This window comes from Mus caroli, unplaced genomic scaffold (genome assembly GCF_978045245.1).
Source record: "Mus caroli unplaced genomic scaffold, Mus_caroli_1 scaffold_17, whole genome shotgun sequence".
NCBI classification, from domain to species: Eukaryota; Metazoa; Chordata; class Mammalia; order Rodentia; family Muridae; genus Mus; species Mus caroli.
The window spans coordinates 7311052-7326532 of NW_028227272.1; the positions used below are offsets into that span (position 1 = coordinate 7311052).

General features: G+C 46.0%; 1 protein-coding gene across 4 annotated transcripts in view; it reads left to right on the plus strand.

Moving 5' to 3' along the window:
- Positions 1-15481, plus strand: part of Clec16a (C-type lectin domain containing 16A) — a 204792-nt gene that overhangs the window by 52500 nt on the left and 136811 nt on the right. For 3 of the 4 annotated variants that reach the window (XM_085832396.1, XM_029470211.1, XM_085832395.1), the window contains exon 10: positions 723-954. In XM_085832396.1, coding sequence (XP_085688522.1) covers positions 723-954 — 232 coding nt within the window. The remainder of the gene's footprint in view (positions 1-722; positions 955-15481) is intronic. The other variant, XM_021184743.2, reaches the window with a different exon arrangement.

The following is a 15481-nucleotide window of genomic DNA, read 5'->3' on the forward strand; positions in this document are numbered from 1 at the left end:
GTTTACTGTTGCTGTGACTTCTATTTGCAGGGAGTGTATAGATTTGAGGCTCTGCTGCCTCCTGACTTGGTGACCTTGGGCAGCTCATTCTTTCCTTCTAAACTGCTTCCTCATCTGTATAAGGAGGATGGCAGTGCTCTTGGGGTTGCTGGAGACTTTGGGTGAGATGCTATACTCTGAGCTCTCAGGCATAGACAGAGCACAGCAGAATTTTTGCCATGTTGACAAGCTGATGTTTAGAGAGCTGGCATGGGAAAAGGCAGCATGTTTAGTGTACATGTGTACATGCATGTTCTCAAATGTGGGACTGAGGAGAGGACCTAGGGCTTCATCCACACCAGGCAAGTGTTCTACCATCAGCTACATGCCAGGCCTTCCTTTCTTCCTGAGATAGACTCTCACTAAGTTGTTCAGATTGTTCTGGAACTCACTCTGTAGCTCAAGCCGACCTTGAACTTGAGATCATTTTGTCTCTGCCTCTCAAGTAGCCTGAGTTACAGGCCTTCGCCACCAGGCCTAGAATAGCAAGCTATAAATGGTAGTTAATGTTTTAGCCAGTTGCTAGTGATATGGAAAGTGTTGGTAATAGTCCTGCCACCAACTCAGGAGTAGTGTTAGTTGTTTTAGAAGTAACTTGCTAAGGCAGGCCCTCTGGCAGCTCGTGGCATCCATTGAGATTCTAGCATCCTGATTCATTCATTGCTTTTCTTGGACTCACATAGGCCAAGCCCAGCATCCGGTGCTTCATTAAGCCCACTGAGACACTCGAGCGGTCCCTTGAGATGAACAAGCACAAGGGCAAGAAGCGGATGCAAAAGAGACCCAACTACAAAAACGTTGGGGAGGAGGAGGACGAGGAGAGAGGGTCTGCTGAAGATGCCCAGGAAGACGCTGAGAAGACTAAAGGTACAGAGGGTGGTTCAAAAAGCATGAAGACAAGTGGGGAGCGTGAAGGTGAGTGTACCTGGGAACGGACAGCCCCTTCACCCACGCCAGCCCTGCAGCCAGCGAGGCTCTGTGTCCTGTTCTTCTCCTACTCCTTGTGTGTCCCCTGGGTGCTTCTGCTCATCTCAGCACCCACCAGTGTACCTCATTCTGGACAGCCCAGGCATTCAGAGGCAGTGTGGGCTGTGTAATAGCAGATCCAGTGCAAGTCCCACCTGTGTGACCTGGAGTAAGGTCTCCTATCCATAAAAAGCTAGTCACACATCATAGCCACCATGTAGTGCATTACCAGAATTAAATCACAGTCTCCTGGCCATCTCATAACAGCTCCAGGCCCTTAGGAAATGTGGTGGCACCTGCTGCCGCCACTGCTGCCGCTATTGTTTATTGCTCACACCCCCATTCACCATTATGGCTGCTGCTCCTATTCCTGCTAACTTGAGGGTAGGATTTGTGTTCAGTATACTGTGGGAAGGAAAGGTAGCTGATGGACTTTTGCAGTCACTCAATTAAATACAGACTCCCTCCAGGTTCTGTAGCTGGGTCTTACAGGTCCCATCTGTTCAGAGTGAGGAACAATTGTGTGATGTGTATGCGCTCAGTGAACAGAAAGCTGCCTTCTTTCACCCTGGCAGGATTATCCGCCTTCCTCACCTCTCCCTGTCTTGTGTAGATGCTACAACCCTCTGGAGAACATTTGGTCTGGAGTTAAACACTGCAAGTAGTCAGTTGCTTGTATCAGAGACCAGGCTCTTTCCACTCAGAGCCCCAAGCTGAAGCTTGGGTGTTGGCGATAATGGGACTCTGCTTGGTGTGCTGGATCAGAGTTTACTGGCAAGAAGGAAGATCCCACACCTCCTTGGACAAATGCAACCTCTTTGGAGCATCCCAGCTAAGAGTAGTCCAGCCTTATGGGCCCTGAGCTTAAGCACCGAAGTCCTAAGTGACTGACAGAGTCATACAGAGCTTTGCACTAACCACTGACTAGAGCAGTGGTTCTTAACCTTCCCAATGCTGCAACCCTTTAATACAGTTCCTCATGCTGTGCTGACCCCCAACCATAACGTTATTGTCATTGATACTTCAAAACTGTAATTGTGTTACTTGCTATGAGTCATTATGTAAATAACTGTGTGTCTTAGGTGACCCCTGTGAAAGGATCATTTGACCCCCAAAGGGGTCATGACCCACATGCTGAGAACCACTGAACTAGAGGCTTGTTTGCTTTTGAGAGCTGTGTACAGGTCTACAGCCAGCACATACCCTGTCATCCCAGCCTGTTGGTCCCTGGAATGACTATCATGGCAATTGTCAGTGAACACCACAATCCCATGTCAGTGAGTCTAGCCAAATGTCTCCTGGTGGCCTACTCTTCCTAAGGCTGAGTAGGTCTCTAGCCTGCTTTTATTTGTATACATTGTGCTTTTAGGTTTAGTTGGTACATTCAATTCATTTGTGGTCTGGAAGCCTTTGCTTATAAGTATCAGTTTGGCAGTAAGGTTAAGGGATAAACAGGAGGTAGGTCACACTCGCTGATTTTCCATTGTGTTAAGATTTCACTAGCTGGGAAGAAGGTCTAGCCATGGTGTAGTGGCATGGGGCAGGATGGGTATCTGTATCTTGTTTTGCACAAGGTGTTCTAGTCAAATCATCTTGGAAAGATGTTGCTGCTTTTGTTCCAGGCCTTGAGAGATGCTTTTAGGCAGCCACAGCTATGACTAACAAGTGGTATGGACAGGGTAGGCTTGGCCCCAGACCCTAACCTTATTGTCAGCCAGATAGCTCAGTCCCAGCACAAAGGGGCTATACGCCAGCTTATTGAGGCTGTTATATCACTTAGGGTGCTGGGTGTGGAGTGTGGCTTCTGGTGCTGAGACCTGCCCCTGCACAGGGAGGACACTGTTACCCACCTCCCAGCGTGGGGCTCCCAATCTACACAGATTGTGCCAAATAGGAACCTAGGGTTTCCCCAGAGGCTAGCTTATAGACTTCATAGCTCAGCCAGGTGTGGCTCCCAGTGCCCCTGTGGCCATTTTGCTGCCTTGTCAGTTCTCAAACACACTAATCATTCCCAAACATGGTGGGTTGTCATCTTCCCACCAGGTCACCATAAACACATAGCATCCACAGGCCTTGCTAGTCTACTTCTATTCTAAAGCTTCCCAAAATATATATGCCATCTTTTAGACTTATATTTGAAGGTGCTGATAATGAATGTTTTCTCCTCACTCTGCATCTCTGTTTGGGCAAAAGTGACAGCTGTGAAATCCTGACCCTTGGTGTCAGTTCTTATTGCAAACCAGGATTTGTTCCTATGGAGTTGGGTCATGGGGCATCGGCAGCTTTTTCCTAAGCTCTGAAGTATGTGTATCAGCAGCAGGGATGAGAGAGTGGGGTGCTGGGCCCCAGCTTTCCCCTGTCCTTGCTGTGCTGAGGTGGTGGGTGCTTGCTTCTTCCTCCTGTCACTCCTCCTCCAAGCTCCTTTTATTGGGCCTGCATCAGGGGGTGATTAACAGTTTGCTTGTGACAGACACCGGTACCCCTGCCCCCCATGTCTGCTGCCCCTGTTCTGGTGGCAAAGAAGTGTGCACATAGAAAGGTAAAACAGAAGAGTGAAAGGGGTATCTCAAGCGGGACGGTTTGCCACAGCTTGGTGTGATGTAGAATGATTGGAGTTTTGTTTTCTTTTGTTCCGTTTTTTATAAAGTAGCTCCCAAAATTTGCACTTCCGTGTTTAGGCCCAGACACTGACGCATACTGAATGTGTGCTTTTGACCCATCTTCACTCATCTCCAGCTTACAAAGAAATCTGCTGTCCCTCAGTTCTCAAGTCCTGGGTGGCTTGTTCCAAGGCTACAAGATTACAGCCTCCAATTTCTGCAGAAGTGGTCTGTTAAAAGAAAGACAAAGGATGCCTTCGCCCCTCAGCTGAAGAAGCTCTGCCTAAGAAGTCAGACAGCCACCACACATGCTTGTTTCTTAGCTGGCCCTTATTTGAAGGGGGACATTCATCTGCTTTTGGACTTGCTTAGAGCAGTAAGTTAATAATGAGGCCAGCAGAAAGATGGAATAGCCCTACCACCTCCTGGGAACAGCAGGGCTAGGCTGCTGGTTTTGCCCAAGGGACAACTAGGAATTAGTTGGCTAACCCAACCTTCCCAGCTCCCTTCCTGGAATCCCACATGGGCCTGTCGTAGTGGCGGAAGGCAAGACTGACAGCCTAGTCAGTTGGATAGCGGGGTCTCCGGGGCCTTGATCCGCTTTGTCCTTTAAAGTCTCTGTAGGAATGAAGTGGAACCTGGCCTCACTCTTGACTTTCTTTGGGATATTGAAACATGAGTCCTAGTGTTTGTCTTGAGCCACATTGTAGTTTTGGGTAAGTTGAAACTCTACAGCACACATCCACCTATGGAGGGTCTTTCTGATTCTCAACCTGAGGCTGTTACAGTAAAATTTCCCATGTGACATGGGAAAGATTCTGCTTGTGACACATTAGCAGCCCAGATCAAGATGGAAGGCAGAGGCATAGAGGTACACTCTGGGCCTATACCATCAACAATTTCTCTATACCTTTCTTCTTTTTCTCTGTTCCTGGTATGTATCTGTGTTCATGTCTGTGCATATAGACCACAACACACATGTTGAGAATGTTGAGATCAGAGGACAAGGTTAGTGTCTGTCCTTACCCTCCACTCTGTGAGACAGGCTTTCATGTTTTGCCGCTGTGTACACCAGGCAGGCTGGCTTGCTGGGGGTTCTCTTGTCCCTGCCTTATTTCATGATGGGAGCATGGGGATGTGAGCTGGCAGTGTTAAGGATGCCTGTCTTGTGTATCTATCACTATCTCCAGAACTCTTTGCATCTTGCAAAACTGAGGGATTCTAACTCTGGTCCCCACACTTGCATGACAACTGTTTTACCCGTGAGCCATCTCCCCAGCCCAGCAGGGTTCATTTTCGGAGTGTAAGCATATGGGCCAATGAGAAAGAGACTTGATAGCTCCCCACCCCTCCCCCATTATGTAGTGGGGAGATTTTTGCCTGTGCCTTTCATACAGACTTAACAAGAGAAGCATAGAGGTTAGTGAGGGCAAATCCTCTAAAAGTCATATGCCCAGAAAATCACTGTGTTCAGGAGAGGTACCAATGAGCAAAGAAGGGGACATACTCCAGCCAGCCCCTGCTCTTGCCCTAGCCAATTTCACCTTGAAACACTGTTCCAGAGTCAACCAATCACAGCCCTCTGTGGTTACCTAGGTAACTGGCAGCCCGGCTTTCCCCTTCCCTTGACCTTCCTATGAAGGCCTGCCTTTCTCCCTCCCTCTCCATTGTCTGTCTGTTTGTGGTTTCTGGAACAGAGAATCCAGATTGAAGAAATCCTTGAATTGTGAAGTCAAAGGCTTCTGGGATGTGGTGCCTGCCGTTTCCCCAAAGAGCACTTCATCTACCAGATATGACTCCTCCTAGGCGAGTCAGGGAGTTAGTACTGTCAGAGGATGGGGGAATTCCAGGATATGGCCAGAGTTGTCACATCAAGAAATCAATGTCTTTGTGTCCTGACCTTCTCGGTTCTCCCAGTACTGTCATCACTTATGTGGTATGTAGGAGATGAAGATGCCCTTACCTGCTTTTGGTTCCTGTCTGTCTGTCTTTTCTCTTCCTACTTCATCCTCCTCCTCCTCTTCTTTTATTTCTTTTTTTATTGTGGTAAGATTCTGGCAAATGAACCATCACTACTTTGAAGCATGCGAGTCAGCAGTGCTAAGGGGTCCATCTTGTGTGTCCATTGCCATCATTTCCAGAACTCTCTGCATCCTGCAGAACTCTCTGGTATCCTGAGGCTCTACCTGTGAAACAACTCTCATTCTCCCTGCCCCCACCCACTGCAGCCACCATTCTCTGCCTGTTGTCGTGGCACAGCTACTCTTCTGTACAGATCCTTATAAGATCCTACAGGAGCTGAGGACATAGCCCAGGCGGTAACAGGCTTGCTCAGCTTAACCTCCAGAAGCCCTGTAGTTTATTTTATTTTACTTTACTTTATTTTATTTTATTTTATAAAATGGCACACTTGTAACTCCAGCACCAGAGAGAGAGAGAGAGACAGAGAAAGAGAGAGAGAGAGAGAGAGAGAACCTGAGGAGGACCAACACTCGGGGTTGTCCTCTGGTATATACACTTGAGTCACACACACACACACACACACACACACACACACACACACACACACACACACACACGAGGATAGTTACTCCTCTATCACTGTGACAAAGTACCATGAAGGCCTTATTTGTGTTTGTGGTTCCAGAAGGTTAAGAGTGCCCTGAGGGTCTCACATTGTGATTCACAGTAAGCGATAACTTTTGAAATCTCAAAGCCCAGCCCCAATGGTAGACGACTTCCTCCAAAAGGCCACTTCATCTAAACCTACCCAGACAGCCAAACCAGGAAGATTTAAACTACCTTTTGTTAAGTGTGCGGAGATTTCATTATAAATTCAAATAAAAGTAATAAATACCTAAACTGAAGAGGTAAACAATGAATATGGATTAAGTCAGAGCCAGATTATGAAGTAGGAATGGGACTAGAAAACCCTGTTCAACCCCTGTTTAGTTAGGCCACCCCAGCTGTAGACTCGGATTTAGTGCTGCAGGCAAGGCAGAAAAATAACCTCTGCGTTGTCTCTGCACCCAGAGCTGCAGTAGATTTCATGGGTAGCTACAACTTCTTAGACTGGAATAAAGCTAGAAGAAGAAAGATACAGCAGTTCTTGAAGATGATTCTCCTGAGTGGCAGGAGTAAGTCACTCTCAGCATCCCAGTCTTTATAATAGTTCTAACTAAAGGCTAGATTTATTTCAGAAGTCATTGTGTCAAACAATCAGACAAAGTGCTTAGTGTGAACTTCTAAAATAATTTCAACAGATTTTTTTTCCTAGGAGGACAGTAACATTATATAATAGTGCTAAATTTCCCTGTCCAAAAATTAACTCTCTCAAAATTATTACTGATATAACTTTGTTTTTAAATTTTATTTTTATGTGTATCCCTTTGTGTCTCTGTGGAGGTTGTGCTCCCGAGTGCAGATGTCAGTGGAGGAGAGAAGAGGGTGTCAGATCCCTGGAGCTGGAGTCCAGCACTTGTGAGCCACCCCTGTCAGTCTTGGGAACTAGACTCAGGTCTTGTGAAAGAGCAGTCTGAGCGTCTAACTGCTGTTTTCTTTTTAAAGAACAGGTTGAGGGTTCTTTTTCAAAATGCTTTGGGCTACCATCTTTTCAGATTTTGAAATAAACATTCCATATACTAAGAATAATGAGTTGTTGTCTTGGGGATGGGACCCAAGTGTAAATGTGAAATTCACTTATTTTTCATATATTCTTTGTACACAGAGCCTGAAGATTTTTCTGATTTCTTCATTTGTTTGTGTAGAGGGTGGGTGTGGGGAACTAGTGCATGTGTGTGTGTGTATGTAGAAGTCAGAACACAACTATAGAGTGGGTTTTTAGGCTTATGTGACAGGTGCCTGACCTGATGAGCCATCCCACCAGCCCCTGACTGTAAACCATGCTGTGCGTACTGCTCTTAACAGAAAGCACTTCAAGGTTTAGATTTGGGAATGGCTTGAATTTTGCATTGTTGGATTAAAGGTTGTGGTAGAGCACATTAGAAACTTGACACATCTTTAACTTTTAATTTTCCATTAATTATTTTGTAACAAACAAAGCCAACTATTTCTTAAGGGTTCTTAGGCTAAAATTCTAAAAATAATATTTAGTTCCCATCCAACTTCTAATTTATTTATTTTGTTGAGCGTTTGTTTCCAGATGACTCCAGGATATACCCAGGGCCTTGTATGCGTGGGCAAATGCCCACCCTGATGTGTGCCTTCATGCCCCTAGCAGAGCTGTGGACTCTTAGATGTATTTGTTTTGATGATGATCATAGGAACATAGAGTTCATTGTAGTGTTCTTCTACACCAGTGAACCGTGTACCCATTCATCCTTTCTCTGGGCATCTAGACCAGTAAAGGGACCCTGTGAACAGATTTCTGCTTATATCTGTTAGGGCTTGCGGGAATGCCTTGGCTGGCAGGCTGGCAGGAGCGGCTTCTTTCCAATTCACCATCCCCTCGTTCCATGTCTCTTCCTTTGACTCAAATTTCTTTTTTCTCTTTCCTGTCTTCATTGGCAGCTGCTTTCTCTGTACAGTCGGGGATTTCTGGAAGCAGTTTCCTGCAGATGGACTCTGCCACTCTTCACTTGTCAGTGGCAATACCTGTCTCATCTCTCCACCAAGTAAATCTTGGTTATTGTCCTGGTGTGTTTTTGTGCATTCTTTACCGCAAACACAGGCAGATGTGTCAGCTGCAACCTCCTGGGAGGTTTTCTTACCTTGTAGTAAGCTTTACAGCCTCACTGCACTTGAAGTGCCCCAACCCAGCATGTGGCCTAATGTTCAGAGCAACAGAACACTCGCACTGTTTCTAAAGGTGGCCTGAGAGACCAGGAGGCAGAGTCCCAGGCTTTGGGGATCTCTCACAAGGCCCTCACTGTCAGATGATGGCTTACAGTGTCGGAGATGGTGGCAGTGGCTGTGCAGAGCTGACCTTGTGTGCAAGGTCTTCAGGACAGCTCAGGCGCTTACTGAGCTCCCTTCTAAAATGCACATTAATAGATCTCCTTGTTCATCATGTATATCTTTACAGAGACTTTGCATTTAACACTGGTTTTGAGTTTATAGTAGTAATTTTTCAGATGTGTTATTTATAAATAATTTCAAATTTAAGAAAAGTCGTGAAACAAAAATAGTATAGACTGCTCATTTACTCTTTACTAGGTTCTGACTTTGCTGTTTTCTACCATTTGCATTTTCATTTGTATTCTCCCCACCCGCCCCTTCCTCCCACCCTCTTGCCCAATTCACACAAACACACACACACATGCACACACACGCACACATGCATACACACATGCTTGCACACACACTCATGCACAGTTGTAGGAGGGATAAGTCATATCTCATGTCCTTTTCCTCCCAGGGCCTCCATGGTTTTTTGCTAAGAACAAGGTATTCTTCAACCTGTCACCATCAGTTCATAGCTCTTTTGTTGACAGATTTTTTTAGCTATTTTATTGGATTCTTAAATCTGCTCCCATCCAACCCTTATCCCACCCTAATCCCTTCCAGCCCCCCAACACTAGGTAGGAGAGAAAGAAGGCTAGAAGGGAAAGGGGGGCATAGACCTCTTTAGACAGCTTCCTACTGATGAGGGGTGTTGGGATCCTAGGGGCAAGTCCAATCTTGTCTTCAGAATGTCCAGAAAGCTAGCAATCCAGCAAATGCAACAGCAGGGACCAGCAGCAGCTGCCCCAGGCTCTCCGAGGCTCTCCCATTTATACCCTCTCTAGAATCCCATATCTGCAGCTGGCAAAAATCATGGCCCACCTAGAGTATAAGACAATCATACTTAATGGCTGTGGACAAACTGAAGCAGCCCCATATCCCACAGCTGGGATTAAAACCAAAACATGTTCACATAGCATAACTGAGTTCTTAAAGAAACCAAAATGCTCACTACACTCTTTCCCAGCTATGTCACCGTTGTCTCTGTTGGCCTAAAAAAAAATGTCCTTTATTGCACATTCTAAATACCTACTTCCTTTTTTTGAGACAGAATTTTATAGGTGTAGCACAGTATAGCTGCAGATTCTTGGTCTTCCTGCACAGGTCTCCTGTATTGATACCATGATGATGGGTGACCTTCATCACACTGATTTTTTGAAGAATGCAGATCTGCTTCGACCTCTAGTGACTTAAGTGGTCCTCATTTGGTCTCTGGATGCTTAAGGATCTGCCTTCTTGGCTGATGTAGGTTAGGTGGTACCATGTCCTTTTAAGGGACATTAGTCTTTCTTTCCTGAGTGGTATTTATTTTGTTCACTTGATTAAGAGCTGGCTGGCATCTCCATTGTAGAATTACAAGTTCTACACAGCCCTGGGAAGACACTTGTAGGTCATGTACCTCTTCAGCATTCCCCTAGATTGAGCCTTTGTTGCTAATTCTCACCTGGTCCAGTGCTTACCATGATCGTTACAAAACTTTCTGACATCAGACTGCTGTCATTCCACTCTGATAAGATCCCTTGTTCCCAGCCAGTGATTTATCTCTTATCAGCATGGACTCCATTTTTTAATGGCTTATATCCCATTGCTGTATTTAATTACTCTGGTGATCAAATTGTCCCAGAGTTGGCCCTTGGGAATCCTTCAAGTTGGCTGTGGTGTGTTAAGTCCCTGTTGTCTTTTAGATCAGTCTCTAACATAAGAACATACTTATTCCATGTACATCTTATGTCTTAACCCATCCCTGACATTTGTTGTTCTCTGAAAAGTGCTGCCTCTTCTCTGTGGCAGATAGTTTGTATGACTTGGATCTGGACCCTAGATGGTCTTATTTTTCCTAGATGGCTTTTCCTTTTTTTTTTTTTTGTCTTTTCGGTGGACAAAGCTAGGACTATATGCATCGTTATTTTTACATGCACACATATACACACATACAAATATATGTACATGTTTTAAAGAGTGAAATTTGTACTGACTCTCAGTTCCAGTATTTCCACATTTTTGGCTTCCCTGTTATGTTTTGTCTGAAGTGAACCCCTCTGTCTTCTCTCCAACACAGTTATTCTCTGAGGCTGTAACAAGCCAGAACAGTGTCAGAGTCACATCGCTCAATTATGTAGCATTCTGTAAATAATCAGTGGAGAGTTTGTTTGCAACATTTCTCCATCTGCCACCTTACCTCAGTATTTCGTGTGTCCAAAGCCAAGGGAGTCTTGTCAGCTGCACATTCGTATGCTTGCTGGATTGGCCCACCCCCATTTCCTCCTTCAGGGTAGGTGTGGCACTTACTTTAAATAAATTTTGACATTTCCCTTTTTGTTCAGTGTTCTTGTTGATACAATTCATATATATGTTTTACAATTTAATACATATGTACTGTGTATCCTGATCACATCCAACCCAAGCCCACATACACAGAATTTCCTTTTTAAAATACAGTGTTCTAACCCTGAAGACTGTGCAGACAGGAAAAGTCCTTTGCTTCTGTGTTCCTTCTCCCACTCCTACCCCTGACCTTTTTGCTGAGTTTTCTGCTCTCCCTTCTCCCCTCCATGTGTATTGTAAAAATAAGCAGATTTAGCCAGGTGTGGTGGCGCACACCTTCAGTCCCAACACCGGAGAGGCTGAAGCAGGAGGAGCTCGGCCGGTCTGGACTACATAGTGAACCTCTGTCAAAGAAAGAGAAAGAAAGAAAGAAAGAAAGAAAGAAAGAAAGAAAGAAAGAAAGAAAGAAAGAAAGAAAGAAAGAAGGAAGGAAGGAAGGAAGGAAGGAAGGAAGGAAGGAAGGAAGGAAGGAAGGAAGGAAGGAAGGAAGGAAAAAAGAAAGAAAAAAAGCCAAATTTGTATTTTGGTTTTTTGTCCTTTTTGCTCATAAGGCAGTGTGGTAGATGGACTCTTGACACTTTTCTCTGTTGTTGAGGTTCTAGAATGATAAAAATCCATTGCTATCACAGAGGGGCTATGTCACAGGAACAGCTGAAAGGTCATATCTTGAACCCCAAGCAGAGAGTGAATTAGGAGTCGCACCTGGCTTTTAAAACCCCAATGCCTGTCCCCAGTGGTGTACTTCCCCAGTAAGACCATCCTGTCTAATCCTCCCCCCCCCAAACAGTGCCCCTGACTGGGGACCATGGAGGGGCAGTAACAACCGCCCACAAGTCCTGTACAGCCTCAGTACCTAGTAAAAGCTGCCGGCCTCCAAGGACCTTATCAGGTTAGATGAAGGCACAACAGTTTTTACATGAGCCCATCAGGGCTGCAAAGCTAGTTCAGCAGGTAAAGGTGCCTGTTGCATAAGCCTGGGGACATGAGTTCAATAGTCAAGCAAAAGGCCAGGTCTGCTTTTGCGAGTGCCTGGAATTCTACTGCTGTGGGGGCACAGACAGGAGGATCCATAGGGATCACTGGTTGCCCTATAATAAGAGACTGTCAGTAAGTCAAACTCAGGTAATTTAGGTGGAAAATGATAGAGCATGACACCCAGTGTCCTCTTCTTCACTCTGCACATGCTCACAGGCACACATACTCTCCCCCATACACACAATTTACATTTTTTAAAAGTGCTAATCCCTTCAACATGCCATTCTCATTTAAACAGAAGCCTGGCTTGTGGGACTAGAGATGACTCAAAGTATAATTGAGGGTCAGATGGAGCCCTTGAGTTGCCATTAGCAGAATCTCTAGCCATTTGGTAGCTCCTGAGTCACTGGAGCATCCTGCTTGGCCCATTGGTGGAAGCTGGCTGCCCTGGAATGAATACAGCATCAGCAAGAACAGGTCAGCGTGGGGCTGGAAGGCAACACAAGACCACCATAGACACTCTGGTATGGCAGGAAGAGGGGTTCACAGGATAGGTCACAGGCTCTTAGAGATGTGACAGACTGGGGAGACCCTCTCCTCAAAGCCACTTCTCTCCATTTCAAAAGAGACAGAGAGCTGGTGGAGCCCAGGTAAGAACTTTCACTGTAAAACTTAGCTGGATAAAATTGTTTACAAAAAGATGAAAACCTATCCTGACTTTGAAAGAACTGGTCTACACTCACCTAGGAAATCAGCTGAAACTGGGGAAACTCAGCAGGACTGGCTGAGCAGCTGGGAGCACAGGGTGACACAGTCAGGACTTACGATGCTAGGATCACCTTCTGTTGGCTTGTGTGCCACAGTGGGAGCTGGACTAGCTTCTGCTGCAGGTTCTGCTGCATAGAGAACTATTGCACTTCTGGGTGGCTCTTTCTCAGAGTTGGTTGCCAAATTTGGAACAAACAAGCAGATTTCAGGTATTGTGATGTTGTTGTTGTCTCTTTTTTTTTTTTTTTTTTTTTTATGGTCCTAGAATATCAGGAAGGGGCTCTGTAGTGCCTGAGTGACCATGTGGGCAGACAGTTGATATTTACCTTCTTTGATCATGGTCCTATACTTGACTGCCTACCATGTTGACATGCCTTGAAAAGTCCCTTTGATGGCCAAGGGTGTGACTCAGTGGCAGAGTACTTGCCCAATATGCACAAGGTCCTGGGTTCTATCTCCAGCATTGCAAAAAAGCATAAGTTATTGAGTCACTTGAAAAATTGCCCAACTAGCAGTGAACTGGATTGTCTTGAACTCTTCTCTTGCTCCAGAATCCTAATGTCCAGGAACAGGAAAAGGCTGAAAAGGGGACTACTGTGATATGCTGACTTGTCCGTCACACTTGGCACTGGAACTTGACTCTGTGACCTTGGAGAGTCCTGGGAAACAGTGTTCCCACCATGTCAGCCAAGCAGGGTGGAGTTCTGCCAGGGGAAGTGAGCTCATAGCATGCCCAAGTTGGGCCTGGGATCACCAGGTAGAGGTCAGAGGCCATAGCCAAGGGGAAACCAGTGTCATAGCTTGGGAGACTTCAACTGTCTTTATCAGTAAACACAATGAGATACAAACAAAACAAAATCCTGCGCCTCCCAAGAAGAAACACATTGATTGTGATTATACGTATTCTCATCACCATGTTAAGTCATATACAGTATAAAGCAAACAAAATAGATAAGAAAAAGACTGACCTATCAAATGGTCTTGTACCTCAATCTGGGGAAACCTAAGATGAGTAGGAGCTAGTTAGGTGTTGAAGAGAACTGTAGAACAACAAGGAAAGAAAAAATGGTGCCTAGTACAGGGTTGGTGCTGTCTCCCTGTGCAGTCATGACTGAGGACTGTGTGTTCTGTTGTTGGTGCTGTGTCCCTGTGCAGCCATGACTGCAGACTGTTCTGTTGTTGGTGCTGTGTCCCTGTGCAGCCATGACTGAGGACTGTGTGTTCTGTTGTTGGTGCTGTGTCCCTGTGCAGCCATGACTGAGGACTGTGTGTTCTGTTGTTGGTGCTGTGTCCCTGTGCAGCCATGACTGCAGACTGTTCTGTTGTTGGTGCTGTGTCCCTGTGCAGCCATGACTGAGGACTGTGTGTTCTGTTGTTGGTGCTGTGTCCCTGTGCAGCCATGACTGAGGACTGTGTGTTCTGTTGTTGGTGCTGTGTCCCTGTGCAGCCATGACTGAGGACTGTGTGTTCTGTTGTTGGTGCTGTGTCCCTGTGCAGCCGTGACTGAGGACTGTGTGTTCTGTTGTTGGTGCTGTGTCCCTGTGCAGCCATGACTGAAGACTGTGTTCTGTTGTTGGTGCTGTGTCCCTGTGCAGTTGTGACTGAGGACTGTGTGTTCTGTTGTTGGTGCTGTGTCCCTGTGCAGTCATGACTGAGGACTGTGTGTTCTGTTGTTGGTGCTGTGTCCCTGTGCAGCCATGACTGAAGACTGTGTTCTGTTGTTGGTGCTGTGTCCCTGTGCAGCCATGACTGAGGACTGTGTGTTCTGTTGTTGGTGCTGTGTCCCTGTGCAGCCATGACTGCAGACTGTGTTCTGTTGTTGGTGCTATGTCCCTGTGCAGTCATGACTGAGGACTGTGTGTTCTGTTGTTGATGCTGTGTCCCTGTGCAGCCATGACTGAGGACTGTATGTTCCGTTGTCCACTCAGTAGGAACTGATGCACTTGTTTTTTAAATTTCGCCTCACTGCACACAAGAAGTGGCTCTTTATGCAACTAGAATTGTCTTGCAATGCCTATAAGATACATATAAAACAATTGAGAGACAGCACTTGTCCTCATACCCCTTGAAGATTACTTTTGGTGTTAGTGACCTCCCTGTGGGAGACTTTCAGCTAGCATCTGACTTCAGATTAAGTGGGGAGGGCAGGGAACCCAGAGTAAGCTTCCAGAGGTCTTCGTCCCAAGGGAACATGTACGGGATTGCCTCCACACCAGGGGCTGACTACAAGTATATCATCACTCTAAGAGAGACCAGAAAAAGTGTGTACCAGGGAGGAGTGGGTGGCATGGGGACGGTCAGACATCTCCCATGAGAGAACTTTGTGAACATATCAGGCTCTTGAACACCCTACCCCATACCACAACTGCTACAGCACATTGCTGGTCCTTTCTGCACCCACATTTCCTATATTGTACTGGATCCAGGGAGTGACTCATTCACATATTCAAGAGGTACACTGTGTGATGGGGGGGAGGCAGGTATGCCTATGGAGCCCATACCAGTAGAGGATAGCCAAGAATAAGTAGGTAAAACAGCAGAATGCCAATGCTGGTGGTCAGAGATGCTATAGATCAAAGAAACAAGGTGACAGACAGAGAGGCACTCTGAAGAATTCCAGATAATTTATACCAATAGTGTTGTTGGGGGTGTAGCTCAAAGGGCTTTGCAACTACCATGCCTGAGGCCCCAGATAGGGGCCCTTGCACTGCAAACAGCAGCAACACTTTTTGTGGGGACTTTGTTCCACAGAACGTGGCATAAAAGGAAGAGGGGAATAGCTTGACCCTGGGGACACCTGATAGTAGCATGGCCAGTAGAGAATTGACACCTGTCTTAAGGTCATG